At 40.0% G+C, this 22,287-nt stretch overlaps 1 protein-coding gene across 1 annotated transcript in view; it reads right to left on the bottom strand.

Annotated features, from left to right (window-relative positions):
- Nucleotides 1-22,287, bottom strand: part of rims2a (regulating synaptic membrane exocytosis 2a) — a 1,139,701-nt gene that overhangs the window by 377,363 nt on the left and 740,051 nt on the right. The window contains exons 17-19 of the mRNA XM_063054936.1: nt 5,845-5,916; nt 4,346-4,502; nt 2,206-2,310 (exon numbers count right to left, since the gene is read on the bottom strand). Of these exons, the coding sequence (XP_062911006.1) occupies nt 2,206-2,310; nt 4,346-4,502; nt 5,845-5,916 (334 nt within the window). The remainder of the gene's footprint in view (nt 1-2,205; nt 2,311-4,345; nt 4,503-5,844; nt 5,917-22,287) is intronic.

The following is a 22,287-nucleotide window of genomic DNA, read 5'->3' on the forward strand; positions in this document are numbered from 1 at the left end:
ACATTTAGATAGGCAGGTGGATGTGAGGGAAATGGAAGAATATGGACACTGTGTAGGCAGGAGAGATTAGTTTAGTTAGCCATTTGATTATTAATTTATTTGGTTCGGCACAGCATTGTGAGCTGAGGGCCTGTTCCTGGACTGTACTGTTCTATGTTCTACAAAAACCATTGGGTTGTCTACCAAATACCCAGGGTCAAGCCTGGAGCAGCGTGCAGACTATCGCATTTGGTAGCCTCTTTCACCTGATAGCCCCATTTCAAATCTGGAAGATCCATTGAAAAGACTCAAGATTTAAGTCTAAAGTTTGACTTTATCCTGGTTCTCATCCTGTCATAATGTTCATATATATAGGCATGCATAGTCACACTCACTATAAACACACTGACACACCCATGTTACAGTATACCTGAAATCCTTGTGATGATGCTCGATGACATGCCTGTGTCTGGACCGAGGTAAGGTAAGATACTGACTGCAGCATTGGGGAAATGGAAAAGAGAAATGTATGGCAATTGAAGAAAGGGGACAAAGGTCAGCAGCAGCAGTGAGCAGGAAAGGAGAGAAAATGGAGAGAAAGGTGATGAACAGTGTGTGTAAAGACTGTAGAGTATAATTTAAATCAAAAGAGGAGCTTAAATGTAGCAAAGTAAATTTCTAATGAAGACATCCTACCATCTTAGTAAAATCAACTTTCAACTTTTTAAATATAATAGAAATATTGTACAACAATGCATTTGATTCGGTCACAAAATACACAATCTATAATAACATCCCTGTTTTATGAAGTTCTTTTTAATACAAGATTAAATGTGAGCAATTTCAAAGCCCCCAATAGCAACTTATTTGATCCACAGCAAGAGACATACAAATTAGGGCCACTCTTGCAAACAAGACCTTGGTTTGGAAAGAAACTTGTTATCACCTCACTATTTATGTTGGGCTTCTGAGGATGGGTTTATTTGATGGTACCTCCATTTGTTGTATTTCTTAAGACTTGATCCTCACCAGGTCCAGAATCACATTGATAAAACCAAGTCTTGCCACAGTGCAATTCAGTCAAGTTAAACTTTCAATGCATCGTATCATGTGGCATTATCAGGGTGTTACTGAACAGGATACTTAATGGAGGCTGACATAGGTTTACCTATCGAAAAAAAATCCTTAGCAAGAGAAACACCAGCTATGTTTTGTGGCAGATGGAAAGGGAATGTTTCAAAACAAAACTTAAAACTTAACCTTAAAATATTAAACTTAAAAGAATAAAAAACAAGACCAAGGCCCAGATAAGATATCTGCAAGCAAATAAAGCAAGCAGCATTAAAATTTCTTCATTCCAAATGATCACCATACTTGCCATCAGACAATATGTTTACCAACATCAAATAGTTTATTTGATAAAGTAATTACCAGCTAACAAAACTTCTCTTTAAGATTGATGACAATGTGTGCCTCACCCCTCCACCCCACCACTGGCCCCCTTGGTATTCAAGAGAAAATAAAATTTACCCATCTTCCACATTGGAAGTAAAGGTCTTAAATAATTAAGAATCGTCCTTGATATAGTGTAAAACATTCTGTTCTGACATAAAGACATGACTGATAAGGAGACCAAACACCCAATTGTCTGCAGGGTTACACAGATTTTTAAAATATTTCAGGGTTAAAAGATAACAAGAATTACAAGATTAAAAAAACATTGACAGATTAAGAATTGAAGTATATATTATGAATAAGTAGCAATTTTAGAATCAAGTGATAAAATCATTTAATATACATTACTGTGACAATCTCAAATGCAGATATAATGCTGAAGAAATTTTCTGGATCAGAAGACTTGTTTACCAACTTTTTCAAGACATGTGACTTCATTTTAAACATCCATTAGCAATGCATTTTCGTAATTGTCTATCCTAAGAGCCATGTTATTTACAAAATGAGCAGTCATGTGATAACTTTGCTTTCTTTTAAATTCTTGTTATCAAATCTCAACACAAGATTAATTGTGAAGATAATATACAGAACCAACAACATACATATAAAGCTCTAAAAATCACAAGATTAGGGAATATTTAAGAGACTTAAATATAAACATTAGTTACCCACATTCAATCATAACTAATAACAGTCCAATCACGCAGTAAACTAATTAAATATATCCCAGACTTCTCTGTAAACAAAAAAAAACTTATAATATCTAATTACCTCTCTGGAGAAAAGTGGTCATCCATTATCCTGTGCCTGTCCATTCTGCTGATGGTATTGTACTGTTGAGAAGAGCGGCTGCTTCGAGGACCCAATTCTGAGCTTCTGTAAAACACAAACCAACTACAGTAGCAGATTTCTAAAAAGCTAAGATACCATGGCTCATTATCACCTTAGGAGGGTTAGGATTTTAGTCTTTGTCTGAAATTCATTCAGAATTGAATCACTAAATGCAATTGTTTGCAGGGTGCTGGTAGAGAACTTCTGGCTTATAGATTTTATTCTGTGTATGTTGTGCATATAATATGCTCAACCACAGTAAGATTGTATATTGAGTAATATATACATTGACACCACTTGCATAAAAAATTTATGTTTGTCCAAGGCCTACTTTGGAGTGTTTTAAGTGGGGCCCAACTTAAATAAGGGGGTCTGAGACTTCAAATGTTTCCAACTTGATGGCTTTTCATGTATTTCTTAGAAATCGCACCCATTATCTCTCTCCCTCCAACTCTATCATTCTTTTCCTAGCATCCCTCTGACCTGCTGTTTATCCTGCATCTATTTGGTTCTCTCCCTGGCTGTCACACATCAAACCTTGCTCATTCTTGCCTTGCTTGACCATCTCCAAACTGACAACTCCTCAGCTAACCCCTTGACCTTCTGTGACCCCAGCCTGGTGATTCTCTGAATCGAATACCACCAAAGCATTGCTGATTTTTGTTTTGTCAAAAGACACAGTGGTAGAATTTTCTTTGCCTAATATTTTGCCTTGTGTTATAACTTAACTGTATTGAACACTTGCTTAGATTGCTACTGAAAAATGTTCAGATGTATCTTCACGATGGGTGGAGGACGAAGACTGTTGCCACAATGGCCCTACAGAGGTAACTGCTGGTGATATGGGGTGGGGGATAGGGATTAATTACTTAATTTAAGAAGAAGCGTGTACACTCAAGCCTAAATTGCATACCAGCTGAATAAATCTCTTGGTTGCCATCATATTAGTTTTTGAAGTCAGTTTTATTAAAATACATTATAAAATTATACATACAAAAGATTCTGCAGATGGGGAATAAAGAAAGAGTCGACGTTTTGGCCAAGACCTGATGAAGGGTCTCCACTCTACTCCTCTCCATAGATATTGCCTGACTGGCTGAGTTCCGCTAGTATTTTGTGTGTGTTACTATAAAATTATAAAATAGTCTATAATTTTTAAAAAATAAAATATCACCTAAAGAAATATTCTGTGGAGCACAGGGAATGAAAATACTCATGCGATGCACACAAAATGCTGGTGGAACTCAGCAGGCCAGGCAACATCTATGAGATGAATAAACAGAAAAAGCAGTGGCCTCTCCACATACTAGTGGATGAATTTCCAGCTTTAATTCAGGTAGTGATAGTTATGTCTGTCTTCATTATTCCATATGTAAACCACAGAAGGTCCTCTGACCTGGACCATACAAGTGGGAAAGGAAGGAAACTTAAGTTTGCCTTTGAAATCTTGTGGTAATTTTTCAAGTAATCTAATACACACATTCTTAGTATGGACATATACTGCGTTTGTAGTTTAAATCACCAGGGATAAACATCAACACCCTAAACAGTCCATTCGGGTAAGGTGACTTCACTTGTGAGTCTGTTGGTTCTTACTTCATCCCGCCTCTGCCATCCATACAGCTTCCCACTCACCTGGTCTCACCTATCACCTGTCAGTTTGTACTCCTTCTTTTCACCCCACCTCCTTACGTGGGCTTCTTCCCCCTTCCTTTCCAGTCCTGATGAAGGATCTTGGGCTGATGCATCAACTATTTATTCCATAGATATATAACTCCATAGATGCTGCCTGACCTGCTGAGTTCCTCCAGCAGTTTGTGTGTGTTGCTCATGGTTTGTTAAAGAAGGCTTATCCCTGCTGAGGAGTACAATTCTGCTGCAGATTGCCTTTTCTGCTTTGGGCACTGATAGATTCTATTCTGAGCTCAAATAGTCTATGAAGGAAAACGCCCTTCAAAGTGGCTGGCAAAATCAGAATTCATGTCAAATAAAATGTTTTGTATTTTATTAGCTTAATCTCACCCTTTCACATCTGCACCAAGACAGCAACAGATGTCCTTACACCCATGCTTAACCCTACCTTTGAGAGGGCGGAACACTGGGGGACCGAGAACGGGTCCTGCCCATATTGTCCCCTCGATGTAGTGAGCCTGATGGTGAACAATGGTTTGATGACATTACTTGCTCTGGAACTGATAATGTTGAACTCTGAATTTCTCTCCCATTGTGCCGATAATCTACAGTGAAAAATATTAGGATAAAAGCAACTTAGAATATGTACATTTTCTAATACATAGAAAAATACCGATGTACAGAAGTTTGTTTTATATTCTACCTAATTTTATTTTCTACTGACGTCTCTATAATTTGCCATTGTCTACTCTGTGGGGCCACCCAGGACAAATGCAAACCTTAAGCACTCTTTCTAAAATTCTTGATATTTTCTAGTTGTGTAAGGAGAACTTTAACCTTAAATGCACATTAAATTTCTGTTTCCTAACTAGAAATCTAGTAACAAAAACCATCGCACTGCACTTGCATTCCTCAATCTAAATAAAATGAAAATCATTACATTAGGAATGCAAAATGTGAACATCCTTGGAGATTGTGAAATAAGATCCACGAGATACAGAATTTCACTCCTACCAGCTTCCTCCCACCAGCTAAGTTTGATCACAAACCACACACAAGCATCCGCACAAAACTGATAATCATCAAACTGTTCTGGAGAGACAGCATAGGCCATTAGCCTTCTGCTTGAATTCTAATTTATTTGCAGTTCTGCATGAGCCAGCTTTTAATCGGCTTTGATGCTATTGTGCTTCGAAAGCATTAGTATTTAGAAAGTCAATTATAAATTTTTTGTCTACTAAATGTCTGGTTGGCTCTAGATATATGTTTATAAAAAATCAGTGAAACTAATTAAAATTTTCACTCAGTGGCCACTTTATTAGGTACACATGTACATGCTTATTAATGCAAATACCTAATCAGTATTATGTGGCAGCAACTCAACGCATAAAAGTATATAAACACGGTCAAGAGGTTCATTTGTTGTTCAGACCAAACATCAGAATAGGGAAGAAATATGATCTAAATGACTTTGAGTAATTGTCGGTGCCAGCCAGGGTGATTTGAGTATCTCAGAAACTGCTGATCTCCAGAGATTTTCACGCAGAACAGTCTCTGGAGTTTACAGGGAATGATGCAAAAAAATTTTTTTTAAACTCCAGTGAGTGGCAATTCTGTGTGTGAGAATGCCTTGTTAATGAGAGAGGTCAGAGGAGAATAGCCAGACTGGTTCAAGCTGACAGGATGGCAACAGTAACTCAAATAACCACACATTACAACAGTGGTGTGCAGAAGACCATCTCTCAATACACAACATTTTGAACCTTTAAGTGGATGGGCTATAGCAGCAGATGACCATGAACTCAATGGCCACTGTATAAGGTACCTCTGAGTGTACACTGAATGTAAAGTAGCCACTAAGTGTACTTTTGATTGAATATACCAATGTGATGATGTGGAAGATATGTAAAAGAAAGAGGTGTGTATTGAACTATTTTAGCTTCATACCTGAAGAAACAACCCCAATTCCATCATCGCAATCATAGTCGGAAACTTCGCTGTCACTGATGCGTTGTGATCCTAAAAATTAAAAATAAGTTACATTTTGCAAAGAACAGATGGAATTCATATCAAGTTTTTGTTTTCTCTCACTGTTCACAAAAGAAATAAAACATTATGTATTGAAAACAGGAATTTAATTATAGGAGTAAAGTATAAATGAATTTGATACATGTTATAAACTGAAATTAAAATAAATCCCAATAACCTTGTTCTTATTTTCTATGCAGAGCATTTGAAACTAGATATACATAAAATCATTCCTGTCCTGGTTATAAAAATGTCTTGCAGTTCCTTGTTTGTCTCAAATTGTGAAATGGTCAAGTGTTTATGGCTTCAGAAAGCAAGTAACTATTCACCTTCAATATAGACGAATTTCATTCCAAATTAACATGATTTTATAAATTCTGTTTTCATTCTGATTCCAAAAGACTAGTATTATAGAAATAATATCTAAATATGATCTCTGTCCACAGAAAGTGAGCTTAGATTTCATTTTTCCTTTGGTCTAATACACTTCTAGCAGATCTTTCATCATATCAAGCTCCCAGAATCCAAAGTAACCACAATACAGCACAATCCAGAAGAGCTCTCAGTTATCCATGCTTTCCTATGGACTGTTTTTTAGAACTTGTACTTCTTCCCATATTGTTAATTATTCTAGCTTAACATCAACTAGAGAGAAGAACTGCTAATATCTGCGAGAATACTTGCATTATTGAAAAGTCCTAACACATTGAGCAAAATCTGCTAAGAGACACAGGACAATTCGTGTGAATTAGTGTGACTCTTAAGCCTCTCTTTGCTACAGTTTTACCAAGCGAAGTCGATTTACATGTCCATTTTGCTTGCATTGGATAACAATAAACAGAAGCTATTTTGTGCTTCAAGACCACATTGCTGTTAAGGGTTTTATAGGACTCAAATCACATCATTGGAATATCTTGAGATATTCCCATCCCCATGCAATCCTACATTTGCTGAGCTGGATAAATGACTGACCTACATATAAATATTTTAAATACTAATGTCGCGCTTATGAGATATTGAACTGCATAGGGGATGAAGAACTGGCATCGCTTATGAACTTAGCTGAAACTGAATATTCCAGGACTATTTTGTTGACTTTGTGGTTTTGCTTGTTTTTTTGTCATATGCACCATTTGTTCTTTTTTTGCATGTTGGTGGTTTAATGTTTTTCTTTGAACGGGTTCCAAGGTTTTCTTTTGTTTCATAACTTTCTGGGGGAGGATGAATCTGTATATGGCTGTATATGACATACATACAGTATTTTGAAAATGTTGAAAGTTTACTTTGAAACAGTAAATGTGTTTTGAATCTTGAATCTTTGACCCTTTGAAGGAACCTGCGTACATACGGGTCATAAGACCACTTTATTAGATGCACCTGTCCATCTGCTTAATAATAAGAATATCTAATCAGTCAAACATATGACAGCATCTCAGTGCATAAAAGCATGCAGAGATGGTCAAGAGGTTCAGTTATGGTTCAGAACAAACATCAGAATGGGGAAGAAGTATGTTCCAAATAACTTTTACTGTAGAATGATCGTCAGTGCCAGATAGTGGTTTAAGTATCTCAGAAACTGCTGTTCCCCTGGGATTTTCACACACAACAGTTTCCAGAGTTAACAGAGAATGGATGCTTGAGTAGCAGTTCTGTGGGTGAAAACCCCTTGTTAATGAGAGAGGTCAGAGGAGAGTGGCCAGACAGATTCAAGATGACAAGAAGGCAATGGTAACTCAACCATGTTCTGAAGAACATCTCTGAATACAAGACACATTGAACGTTGAAGCGGATGAGCTACAGCACCAGAGGTCCACACTGGGTTTCACTCCTGTATCTGATAAAGTGAAAACTCTGTGTTAGAACATAGCATCAGTTTTATGATGGGGTTAATTATAAAGTTCCATTATAACAGTAAGAGCTCCATTGAGAAAAATATTCCATTTTTCTGCTAGTTCCGCAGAAACACAGTAGTCGCTATTGCTGCTGCTAATTGGTAGTCTGCTAGGGCTGAATGGTTACAGTGTGAAGATTATAAGAATTCTGAATTTTGGTAGGAAAACATTTATGTATAATTTCCCTGAGGGGATTAAACAGCTGGACTGTGGATCCCAATTTTAACTTCTACTTTTTAGATAGCATGCTGCAAGGTAGTGAGGACTGACATAGACATGAAAATTTTGCCTTCTTGAAAAGTACCAATGTTAAACTACCCTTTCATCTAAGTGTACAACACACTGGGTTCTTTTCAAATACAAGATCTGTTCGATAGGAACAAAAGCCAAAGTATTCAAGTTGGCTGGCTGCCTCATTCACCCAACTTGTGCTCTCTTCATGCCCATTTTAACCCTGCCTTTGTGTGTGAATATAGATTTTGTTGACCCCCAGATTCAGGCGACAAAGCATAACAAGGCCATAAAAGCAGGGTGAGCCTCAGGTGACACTCCATTGAGCCCTGAGCCTAGAATACTTTGAGAGCTTATGACAGAAGGTAAGGCTGGGGTCTAGCTCATATCTCAGCTTTTCTTTGCAAGTGTTCTTCATGGTACAAAATTGCTTAATGTCATTTCCAGTACACAAGGGTAAATGAGAATTAAATAATCATTAGATAAAGAAAACAATATTAAAAAAACACAATAAATATAAATACAGGAGTCAGTTTGTATATAGAATAATTCTATGTCCATTAAGAGATGCTAGGCACCAAAGTATCAGTACACTAGGTGACTGACAGAAAATAATAAATTGGTGGTGGTAGGGGGTATGAAGGGTTGAGTTAGTGGGTGGCAATGTTGATCAGCCTTACTGCCTGGGGAAAGTAACTGTTTTTGATTCTGGTGGTCCAGGTTTGGATGCTTCATAGCCTCCTCCCTGATGGGAGTGGGACAGACACTCCACGAGCCGGATGGGTGGGATTCTTCATGATGTTATTAGTCCTTTTCCAGCACCTTTCTGCATATGTATATTGGACCCATAGCTCCAATCTGCTAATTGTTTGCTGACAATACTACATTGATTGGCCGTATCTCAAATAATAGTGAGGCAGCCTACAGAGAAGAAGTCATCACCTTGACACAGTGGTGTCAAGAGAACAACATCTCTCTCAATGTCGCAAAAACCAAGGAGCCGGTTGTAGACTACAGGAGGAATGGAGTCAGGCTAATTCCTATTGACATCAATGGATGTGGTGTTGAGAGGGTGAACAGCTTTAAGTTCCTCGGCATACACATCACCGAGGATTTCATGTGGTCTGTGTGGAGAAGAAAGCACAACAGTGCCTCTTTCACCTCAGACCGATTGAAGAAGTTTGGCTTCACTCCCCAGTTCCTAAGAATTTTCTACAGGGGCATGGTTGAGAGCATCCTGGCTGGCTGTATCACTGTCTGGTATGGGAACTGAACTTCCCTCAATCGCATAACTCTGCAGAGAGTGGCACAGACAGCGCAGTGCATCTGTGGATGTGAACTTCTCACTTTTCAGGATGTTTACAGAGACAAGGGTATAAAAAGGGTCCAAAGGATCATTGGGGACCTGAATCACACCAACCACAAACTGTTCCAGCTGCTACCATCCGGCAAACGGTACCGCAGCATTAAAGCCAGGGCCAGCAGGCTCTGGGACAGCTTCTTCCACCAGGGCATCAGACTGATTAATTCACGCTGATACAATTGTATTTCTATGTTCTGTTGACTGTCCTGTTGTACATGCTATTTATTACAATTTACTATAAATTGCACATTGCACATTTAGACGGAGACGTAACGTGAAGATTTTTACTCCTCATGTATGTGAAGGATGTAAGTAATAAAGTCAATTCAATTCAATTCAAAATGTGTCCTTAATGGCAGGTAGGCTGGTGGCAGAGATGCGTTGGGCATTTTGACTATCCACTGTAGAGCCTTCCCGTCTGCCACAATCAATTTCCATACCAAGCAGTTCTGCAGCATATTAGGAAGCTCCCTACTATACATCTGTAGAAGGAGATGTGCATAATCCAGCTCTCTTTAGCCTCCTGAGAAAGTAGAGGTTAGTGAGATATCCTGATTGTGAGGGATGTGTTCTGGGGCAATGAGAGGCTGTATGAGATGTGTACTCACAGGAGTTTGAAACTGCTTGCAGTTTCCACTGCTGTGCTGCTGATATAAAGAGAGGTGTGAGTTCTCCTAAACTTGATAATCATCTCCTTTGTCTTATACTGATATGTATAGAACCTATAAAAAGTATTCCCCCCACCCCAGAAGAAGTATTCATGTTTAATTGTTTTACAGCATTGAATCACAGTGGAGTTTGACACTGATCAGCAGAAAAAAACTCTTCTCGGTCAAAGTGAAAATGGATCTCTACAAAGTGATCTAAGTTAATTACAAATATAAAACACAAAATTCTTGATTGCATAAGTATTCACCCCCACTTTAATATGACACACCAAATCGTCACTAGTGCAGCCAATTGGTTACGGAGGTCACATAATTAGTTAAATGGAGATCACCTGTGAACAGTCAAGGTGTTTCAATTGATTGTAGTAAAAATATACCTGTATTTGGAAGATCAAACTGCTGGTGAGTCGGTATGCTGACAAAAACTACACTATGAAGACAAAAGAACACTCCAAATAACTCTGAGAAAAGGTTATTGAAAAGCACAAGTCAGGAGATGGATACAAGAAAATTTCCAAGTCACTGAATATCCCTTAGAATGCAGTTAGGTCAACCATCAAGAAATGGAAAGAATATGGCACAGTTAAATCTGCTTAGAGCAGGCCATCCTCAAAAACTCAGTGACTGTGCAAGAAGGGGACTAGTGAGGGAGACCACTAAGAGACCTATGACAACTCTGGAGGAGTTACAAGCTTCAGTGGCTGAGATGGGAGAGACTGTGCATAATACAAATGTTGCCTGGGTGCTTCAAAATCGGGTGCTTCACCAATCGCAGCTTTATGGGACAGCGGCAAAGAGAAAACCTCTGTTGAAGAAAACTCACATGAAATCTCAGCTAGAGGTTAGCAGAAGGCACATGGGAGACTCTGAAGTCAGCTGAAAGAAGTTTTTATGGTCTTATGAAACCAAAATTGAGGTTTTTGGCCATCAGACTAAACGCTATGATTGGCTTATGCCAAACACCACACATCATCAAAAACACACGATTCCTACCATCATAACACATAAAAATTGCTGGTGAATGCAGCAGGCCAGGCAGCATCTCTAGGAAGAGGTACAGTCGACGTTTTGGGCCAAGACCCTTCGTTAGGACTAACTGAAAGAAGAGCTAGTAATAGATTTGAAAGTGGGAGGGGCAGGGCTTTTGGATCTCCTCCTCCCCCTCCCACTTTCAAATCTCTTACTAGCTCTTCTTTCAGTTAGTCCTGACGAAGGGTCTCGGCCCGAAACGTTGACTGTACCTCTTTCTAGAGATGCTGCCTGGCCTGCTGCGTTCACCAGCAACTTTTATGTGTGTTGCTTGAAATTCCAGCATCTGCAGATTTCCTCGTGTTTGCGATTCCTACCATGAAGCATGGTGGTGGATGCACTGCAGCAGGCCCCAGAAGGCTTGAGAAGGTAGAAGGTAAAATTAATACAGCAAAATACAAGAAAATCCTGGAGAAAACCTGATGCAGTCCGCAAGAGAACTGCGACTTGGGAGAAGATTTGTTTTTCCGAAAGACAGTGACACCAAGCACAAGGCCAAAGCTACACAGGAATGGCTTAAAACAAAGTTAATGTCCTGGAGTGGCCAAGTCAAAGTCCAGAGCTCAATCCAATTGAGAATTTGTGGCTGGACTTGAGAAGGGTTATTCACTGACAAACCCCATGAAATCTGACAGAGCTTGAGCAGTTTGTAAAGAAGAATGGGGAAAGATTGCAGTGCCCAGATGTGCGAAGCCGATAGAGACCTACCCACACAGATTCAAAGCTGTAATTGCTGACAAAGTTGCATCTACTAAATACTGACTTGAAGGGGGTGAATACTTATGCAATCAATTATTTTGTGTTTTATATTTGTAATTAATATAGATCACATTGTATGTTTTCACTTTGACATGAATGAATCTTTTTCTGTTGATCAGTGGGGGGGGGTGGGGGGGGGGAAGCCAAACTAAATCCACTGTGATTCAATGTTGTAAAACAACATGAAAACTTCCAAGCATTCATGCATAAAGTACACAAAATAAACTAAACTTTTCCTTCCAAATATAAAATTGCAACTCCATTTAGATCTTTGTGAGACAGGTGAGGGTGGGTTAATCCCATGGCACAGTGCCTAGGAATCCAAATATGAACTCAAGTGAAAACCAGTAAAGGAACAAAGTGCCAGTTTCACCATTGCTTGGCATACCGCCCTTCCTGGGCATGCAACAGTGCTGTACAAGTCCAGAATACTTACCCATAATTCACTGAGTATAGGCAATGCTGCTCAGTACTTCAAATTCTGCGTTAAGTTAGACAAACTCTGCGAGTTGTACAAGGTCAATGAAACCGTGGCTGGTGGACTTATATTTGCAGTTTTAGGTTTCTTTGTAGGTCACCCTCTGGCTTAAAAAATTCCTCTTTATCTCTTTACTAAAGGGACGTCCTTGTATTCTGAGGCTGTCCTACACTCACCAACTATAGGAAACATCCTCTCCATGTCCACTTTATTGAGTCCATTCAGTATTTGATAGGTTTCAATGAAATTCCCCTCATTCTTCTAAACTCCGGCGAGTACTGGCTCAGAGCCATTAAACACTCCTCATACGTAAACTTTTTCCACACCTGCTTCCTTGTCCCAAAGACAGGTTAGTCTCTGAACAAAGGCTTTTATATTGAAATCCATTTGTCTAATGGATATTTTAGTGTGTAACATGCTTATTTTTTCTAACATATTTGTTTATATTATGCACGTACTGGGCATCAATCATGTGATATACCTGATCCTCAAACTTCTATAACTCACCAGATTGCAGCAAGTCAAAAGTTTCATTATGTACATAATTAGTAAACGGTATCGCACACTTCCAGTTCCTTGAGTACATATTTGAAGGTTACTATGTTATTTTGCTTCCAAACCAGATGATTGAAATAATATTTTATTGCTTTGTCCTCACTGCATTTGTCACCAACTGCAATGGCAATTGCTATTTTTTTCCCTACAACATTATTTCATTTGTAATGTAAACACCATACCTGAAACAGGCAAGATTTTCCAGCAGATGCCAGCATTTGGCTGTGCTCTTGTCCCTTTGAAGTTCCAGCACTTCATGGAAGGCAAGCAGTTCACAAATCACTGGGGAATAGATCTTTAAGATTGTAGGGACAGAAGTGCAGAGAGATCCAGAAATTCTAGATAAGGCAATCAGCAACAGAAAAATAGTTGTTCGCACCAGAGACCTGGGAGGCCATCCAAGGCATCAGCCTTGCCTGGGAGAAGAAGGTAGCTCCAGGTGTGACACCCCATGTGATATGTTGCAATAAAGAAAAGGGTATTATCCTCATTTTCTACACTCATTAGTGACCCAGGTTGTGTGCAACTGCTTCTTGTCATTCCAGACTGGCAGAGAAATTCCTGCTCAGCATCAACTGAGATATCTCCACTACCAAGGCAGAAAATCACTGATGTAGGTGATTGCTCAGCATCATCTGAAATATCACCACTACCAAGGCAGAAAATCACTTATGCAGGTGAATTGCATGAGAGAGGTCATCTGAAATTAGAGAGTTGCGGTTTGGTAAGAGGGGAAACAAATCAAGTGTGTCGAGTCGCCATATTGTAAGAATGGTGCCCTGTTGGGATCATATGAAGACCATGTGAGTGATGCATTCAGAGAAAAGCTCTTAGAAATGCATGGTGAGATGCTTGTTGCAATGTGTTATCTGCGAATCCAATGCACAAGATAACTGAGCACTGGTAAGAATCCTTGTCCTTTTGTGCCAAGGATTATGGAGGGCTAGGAGAGAATCACTTCTATTGGTACATATAAACAGTAGCCACTTTATTAGGTACGCATGTGCACCTGCTTGTTAATGCATATATCAAATCAACCAATCATGTGGCAGCAACTCAATGCATAAAAGCATGCAGACATGGTCAAAAGGTTCAGTTGTTGTTCAGAATGGGGAAGAAATGTGATCTAAGTGACATTGATCATAGACTGTTTGTTAGTGCCAGAAAGAGTGGTTTGAGTATCTCAGAAACTGCTGATCTCCTAGGATTTTCATGCACAGCTGTCTAGAGTTTACAGAGAATGGTGTGAAAAACAAAAAAAAACACCCAGAGAGCGACAGTTCTGTGGGCAAAAATGCCTTGGTAATAAGAGAGGTCAGGGGAGACCAGACTGGTTTAGGTTGACAGGAAGGTGGCAGTAATTCAAATAACCACAGTGGTGTGCAGAAGAGCATCTCAGAATACACAACACGACGAACCTTGAAGTAGATGGCTACAACAGCAGAAGACCATGAACATACACTCATTAGCCACTTTTTTAGGTACACAGCAGTTGATGGATATTGCCTCAGCTTCCAAAGCTATACCAGTACTTAGTATGCTCATGGAATCTCAGGTCAGACCCATCAGAGCTCCACTAACTGTGAGCAGGCAGCACGTCAGTCTCCTGAGAGAAAAGTCTAGAGTTTTTCAGGATCAGAGAGACTCCTCACTGGATAACAAAGTATCCAGAGGGAAGCAGTCAGGTAGTCATTAGGGTTGGTTGTGTCACTCTGCTTCAGTGTCTATGTGCTCCCACAGGTGGTTTGCACAACAGGTTTGGCACTTGTGCTTGTGAATATGCACCTTCCCGTTAATTACTGTTTCATTACGGTGGTATTTAATGGCCTTCTTTTTGTTGCAATCTTTTTGAGACTTAACTCAAAGCAAGGCAGTGTTATGCTCCTTGCTTACCCTCGTCATTGTCTGGGAAAGAGGACTACAGTCTCAACAGATGCTGTAAAGACGCGGTATTCATTTGCTATTTAGTTATTGCTTCCTGCCGCAATGTTGCCATGCCATTTAACTTTTAGTTTGAGGGTTTTAGTTAATGGTCCTTTTGGCCCAGCATTTATTGTTCTCCTTTCCTTCTAAATTCTGCAACAGTTCTCATTAAAGTCAGTGAACTGTCGACCCGCTTCACACTTGGAACATATCCAAACATTCTGACAGGCTGGGTCTGGAACAGCATCATTATTTTGTTAAAGTTGCCCAAAATGAAAGGCATGCAATATTTGAAAAAATAGTAACTTTCATTTAACTTATGCATTGAATAATGCACTTGTCTTTAAGCTTTATATCTGATGCCTATGCAGGTAATATATTGAATAATAAGTGGCCAAGCCCAAGTTAGATTAATATATTGTACAGTGTGGCATTGCATTCAAAGTATATTTCTGATTTCCACTAATGAAACAGAATTTTAAATCATTGAAACACATTGCTATCATTTGTTTACATCATCATAAGAGGAAAAACCGTGCCTCATCTTTAAAGTTGACCCTGTGGCTGATATTTCCATAGTATCTATTGATGATGATGATGATGATCTATTGTAAATTGGTAAATTGTAAATGGGTAATTTAGTTTGCTAATGTCATATGTACCAAGGTAGTGAAAAGCATACTGCTCATACAGAACAATTCATCGCAACAGTCTATTGAGGTTATACAATAACAAAGTACAGAATAGAGTTAGAGAGGAAGTGGGGTGCAGGTAGACAATAATGTGCAAGGTCATAATAAGGAGGGTTGTGGTCCTGTATGGGCAGGAGAAGTGAGGTCCGATGGCTCCCAGTTTTTGGGGTCCTGTCATCAGTGGGTCCAGAGCTCAAGGCCTGGTGTCTGGTGATCAGTGGGTCCCAGGGTCAATGCAAGGATCAAGGTCCAGGGCTCAAATTGAAAGTCGAAGCCCATTAGCCGGAGCCCCAGGTTTGCGAATCTCTTCCAGTCTCTCGGGCAGTTAAAGGCCCAATGTCTGTGTGCCACGTCCAAACTTGGTGCCGCTGGAGACTGCCTTGGGGTGAGAAGACTATATATTGCATGGGTGGGAGGGAGGCACATGCTTGTTTTATTGTAGTTTTGTTCCTGTTGTGTTCTATTTTGTGTTGTTCCGCTGAGTATTGTGGGTATTCCGTGTTGGTGTTGGAATGTGTGTCGACATGTGTGGAATGTGTGCTCCCAGCAACACTGCAGTATGTTTTAATGTATATGCGATAAGTAAACTTGTATCTTGAATCTTACAGTGAAGTTGGTAATGTTTAAGGAAGATTTATGTTAGTTTTACAAGGACTGTGTAGGTGTCTGGAATGAACTGCTGGGAAGAGTAGCTGAAGCAGATATGGCAGCGACATTTAAGAGACATTTAGGAGTCACTGAATAGTCGAAGAAGATTGTAGCATATGAGCAGCCAGATGGATTTAGTTTGAATTGGCATCATGGTTGACACAAACATTGCGGGCTGAAGGGCCTTCTTCCTGTGGTGCATTATTTTTATGTTTGAAATTTCAAATATGGACATTAGTTCTCATAGATCCTGTGGGAAGATTGGTTGAGGAGGGGACTGGGTTTAAGAATGAAGAACACTTGATGAGGTCATTGCTTCATTCTTAAGGACTCCCATCAATGTCCGCATTCTTTCTGAAGAGGATCTCAGTTCCAGCTAAGCCAGCAGGGACACCTAGTGTGTGCTGACTGATATGAGTTCTTCTAGTCCTGACGTGGCAGAGAAGCTCCATATTTAAGACAGAGGTATGAAGCAGGAAATGGCACACTTTAATATATACCATGGGAAAGAATGTAAAAGGTTTTACAGTATTAAAGACTTCATTGCAGGGCACATGAAAGAAAAAGGCAATTAGGCAAATTCAGCATGACTTGGTGAATGGAAATCCTATTTGACTGACTTACTGAAGCTTTTTGAACGAGTAACATGCTCTGGATGAAGGGAACCACTGACATACCACATGCTTTCCAGAAGGCATTTCAAGTCATAAGAATAAATGATCGTTTGTACAGCACAGAAATGAGCTCATTACCTCACTGTGTCCAAACTGACATGTTTGTCAATCTACACTAATCGCACATTTGAATATTATCTTTTGTGCCCTGAATATTTAACCATCTGTCTAAATACACCTTAATTGTAGTGATTGCATCAGATTCCACCGCCGTTTCTGGCAGTGCATTCTAGATATCAATAATTCAGTGTAAAAAATGAAGCTTACCTCCAATCTTACCTTAAACCTATTTCCTTTTGTTTTTGATACCCCTACAGTGGGAAAACATTTTGACTATATACTCCACCTGTGCCTCTCATAATGTTATAAGACCATAAGATATAGGAGCAGAATTAGGCAACTTGGCCCATCGAGTTTGCTCCACCAATTCGTCTTGGCTGATCTATTTTCCTTCTCAGCCCCAGTCTCCTGCTTTCTCCCCGCATCCCACCATGGCTTGACCAATCAAAAATCTATCAAATCTGCCTTAAATGTTACCCACCTGTGGCAACAAATTCCACAGATTCACCACCCTCTGACTAAAGAAATTCCTCATCTCCATTCTAAAAAAACACCCCTCTATTGTGAGGCTGTGTCCTCTGACCTTAGACACTCCTACTATAGGAAATAGACTTTACACATCCTCTCTATCAAGGCCATTCAATATTTGATAGGTTCCAATGAGGTCGCCCCGCAATCTTTGGAATTCCAGTGAATAGTCCCAGAGCCATCAAACACTCCTCATATAACAAGACTTTCAATCTCACCCCACAACTAAAGTTCTCTGATCCAGGCGATATTTTGCTGAATCTCAGCAAGTCAGGCAGCATCTATGCAAGTGAATAAACAGTCGATGGTTCTAGCCAATGCCCTTCATTAGGATGTCACCCTAAATGTTAACCAGTTGTTACTCTCTATAGATGCTCATTACTCTGGATTTCCAGCATTTGCAAAACTCTTGTCTTTATGACTTTGGTGAATATACTTTGTATTAGAAACATAGAAACATAGAAAACCTACAACACAATACAGGCCCTTTGGCTCACAATGCTGTGCCGAACATGTACTTACTTTAGAAATTATCTAGGGATACCCATAGCCCTCTATTTTTCTAAGCTCTATGTACCTATCCGGGAATCTCTTAAAAGACCCTATTGTATCTGCTTCCACCACTGTTGCTGGCAGCCCTTTCCACACACTCACCACTCTCTGCGTAAAAAATGTACCCCTGACATCTCCTCTGTACCTGCTTCCAAGCGCCTTAAAACTATGCCCTCCCATGCTAGCCATTTCAGCCCTAGGAGAAAAGCCTCTGACTATCCACATGATCAATCACTCTCATTATCTTGTACAACTCTATCAGGTCACCTCTCATCCTCCATCGCTCCAAGGAAAAAAGGCCAAATTCACTAAACCTATTCTCATAAGGCATGCTCCTCAATCTAGGCAACATCCTTGTAAATCTCCTCTGCACCCTTTCTATGGGTTCCATGTCCTTCCTGTAGTGAGGTGACCAGAACTGAGCACAGTACTCCAAGTGGGGTCTGACCAGGGTCCTATATAACTGTAACATTACCTCTCAGCTCTTGAACTCAATCCCACAGTTGATGAAGACCAATGCACCGTATGCCTTCTTAACCACACAGTCAACCTGCACAGTTACTTTGAGTGTCCAATGCACTCAGACACCAAGATCCCTCTGATCCTCCACACTGCCAAGAGTCTTACCATTAATACTATATTCTGCCATCATATTTGACCTACCAAAATAAACCACCTCACACTTATCTGGGTTGAACTCCACCTTTCACTTCTCAGCCCAGTTTTGCATCCTATCAATGTCCTGCTGTAACCTCTGACAGTCCTCCACACAATCCACTACACCCCCAACCTTTGTGTCATCAGCAAATTTACCATCCCATCCCTCCACTTCCTCATCCAGGTCATTTATAAAAATCACGAAGGGTAGGGGTCCAAGAACAGATCCCTGAGGCACACCACTGGTCACCAACCTCCATGCAGAATATGACACATCTACAACCACTCTTTGCCTTCTGTGGGCAAGCCAATTCTGGATACAAAAAGCAAGGTCCCCTTGGATCCCATGCCTCCTTACTTTCTCAATAAGCACTGCATGGGTTACCTTATCAAATGCCTTGCTGAAATCCATATACACTACATCTACTACTCTACCTTCATCAATGACAAAGTCAAAGTTCATTCAAATAACTGAGACAGGATTTTCCCTTAACAAAATCATGATGACCATCCCTGATGAGTCATTACCTTTCCAAATGAGTGCAAGTCATACCCTTTAGGAATTTCTTCAGCAATTTCCCTATTATTGATGGAAGGCTTACTGGTCTGTAGTTAACCGGCTTATTCCTTTAACATTATCTTTTCTCCAATCTGCTGATACTTTGCCTGTAGCTAACAAAAGTACAAAAATCTCAGTAGGGGCCCGGACAATCTCTTACCTTTTTCCCCATAGCATTCTGGGATAGATCACATCTGCCTCTGGAGATTTATGCACCTTAATCTACTTCAAGACATCTAACGCCCCCAATATAGAATACAGAACAGAGAATAGTACAGCACATTACAGGCCCTTCGGCCCACAATGTTGTGCCGACCCTCAAACCCTGCCTCCCATATAACCCCCCACCTTAAATTCCTCCATATGCCTGTCTCGTAGTCTCTTAAACTTCACTAGTGTATCTGCCTCCACCACTGACTCAGGCAGTGCATTCCACGCACCAACCACTCTCTGAGTGAAAAACCTTCCTCTAATATCCCCCTTGAACTTCCCACCCCTTACCATAAAGCCATGTCCTCCTGTATTGAGCTGTGGTGCCCTGGGGAAGAGGCGCTGGCTATCCACTCTATCTATTCCTCTTATTATCTTGTACACCTCTATCATGTCTCCTCTCATCCTCCTTCTCTCCAAAGAGTAAAGCCCGAGCTCCCTTAATCGCTGATCATAATCCAGACTCTCTAAACCAGGCAGCATCCTGGAAAATCTCTTCTGTACCCTTTCCAATGCTTCCACATCCTTTCTATAGTGAGGCAACCAGAAATGGACGCAGTACTCCAAGTGTGGCCTAACCAGTTTTATAGAGCTACATCATTACATCGCGACTCTTAAACTCTATCCCTCAACTTATGAAAGCTAACACCCCATAATCTTTCTTAACTACCCTATCTACCTGTGAGGCAACTTTCAGGGATCTGTGGACATGTGCCCCCAGATCCCTCTGCTCCTCCACACTACCAAGTATCCTGCCATTTACTGTGTACTCAGCCTTGGAATTTGTCCTCCCAAAGTGTACCACCTCACACTTCTCCGGGTTGAACTCCATCTGCTACTTCTCAGCCCACTTCTTCATCCTATCAATGTCTCTCTGCAATCTTCGACAATCCTCTACACTATCCACAACACCACCAACCTTTGTGTCATCTGCAAACTTGCCAGCCCACCCTTCTACCTCCACATCCAGGTCGATAATAAAAATCATGAACAGTAGAGGTCCCAGAACAGATCCTTGTGGGACACCACTAGTCACAATCCTCCAATCTGAATGTACTCCCTCCACTACGACCCTTTGCTTTCTGCAGGCAAACCTATTCTGAATCCACCTGGCCAAACTTCCCTGGATCCCGTGCCTTTTCTCAATACCTTTTAGTATATCTCAATACCTTTAAGTCCAATCAATGTATCTCTCTTTCACCACGCTATCCTTCTATTAGATGAACACAGACAATAAGTATTAATTTACGACTTTGCTCACATTCACTGACTTCACATATAGATTCCCTCTTTGGTCCTTAAGGGACTCAGTCTTTCCTAATTTGCCTATTAAAATTTCTAGAATAACTTATCCTTTGTCTCGACTAAACCCTCAAAATTGCTCAAGGGAATTACTTGTTTGTAGTTGCCAATGCCTGCCATATGCTTCCTCAATTTCCTGATCAAACCTTCCATATTCTTTGTTGTCAAGATTTCCCTAATCTGGCCACCCTTTCCTTCATTTGATAAAGTGAAACCTCATAGTACAGGAGGTAACATATTCACATAGATCAAAGATTAGTTGACCAACAGGTAACACTATGTATTTTTAAATGAATGCTATTTTTGTCAGGGTGTCATGAGTGGTGCCCCACAAGGACCACCCTGCAGTCTCAAGTGATTTGCATAAATTAAGTTAAAAAGAGCAGATGACAGAGACAGAGATGAAAGTAAGTACAAGCACAGAGGAGGCTACAAAGGGAAAAGGAATTATTTCAGTTGGCAAACGTTTGACAAGTGGAACACAACATGAGAAAATATGAAATTGTTCATATTGGCAAGAAAAAGGAAAAAAACATATCTAAATAGTGAAAGATGCAGACTGAGATTCAAAGGGACCTGGGTGGCAACGTGCATAATTTGCAAAAGGTGCATCAAGTGATCAAGAAAGCTAACATTAAGATATAATTTATTATTGATGTACATAACGCAGGAGGAAATGCTTCAGTTGTGTTGGGCACAGGGGAGACTGCTATTCATATCTACAGTACAGAGCACAATATTGCTCTGTTAATGCATTGAAAATGGTTCAGAAACTGGTTATCAGACAATTACTGGAAATGGATGAATCATCATGTAAGAAAAGGTTGCACATCCACTCGAACTGGAAGTGTCTTGAATGAAACACATAAGAGCCCTGAGGGTCTTCAAATTATGGATGTAGTTCAGATTTCTGTTCTTATGGGTCATTACTGATTTAAAACAAGGGGTTACCTACTTAAGACAGATGAACTAATTTTGTTTTCTCTCAGAGGATTCATGTGTTCAGGAACTCTTTTCCACAAAAGGCAGTGAAAGCAGTTCTTGAATATTCTTAAAGCGAAGAGAAATAGATGCTTGATCTGAAAGGAGGTGAAAATGTTCTACAGATAAATGAGAATGTGGACAAGGATATAATCCAAGCTTTCGTAATTTTTTTACATGGTGAAGCAGCTTGATCTGTTTCTAATTTTTTGTTTGCAGAACCTCTGTAGTTTTTAGAATAAACACTTTTCAGATGCTGCAGGCAATAGAAGCTGCAAGTGGGACTGTGAGTGGCCCTTTAAATTCCACAACTGTGAGGCAAACTGCATTATGATGATCTAATTGAGTTACAAGTGACCAACATGAGGGACCTTGCAAAACAACAATAAATATATCTGTTATTTATTCATGTATATTTTGTCAAGCTTCCTTGTGTGTAACACATTGACCGTAATGTGAGAGGGCATCCTGGGTAGATGACTTACAAGGAAAACAAACAGCAGCACATTTGTTCCTCACCTCCATTTCTCATGGGTGTTATTCACGGCCACCCAGCTTCGAGGTACCGCAAACATAACAAAATCACCCAGCAAATTTTTAA

The sequence above is a fragment of the Mobula hypostoma genome, chromosome 1 (assembly GCF_963921235.1).
Source record: "Mobula hypostoma chromosome 1, sMobHyp1.1, whole genome shotgun sequence".
NCBI lineage: Eukaryota > Metazoa > Chordata > Chondrichthyes > Myliobatiformes > Myliobatidae > Mobula > Mobula hypostoma.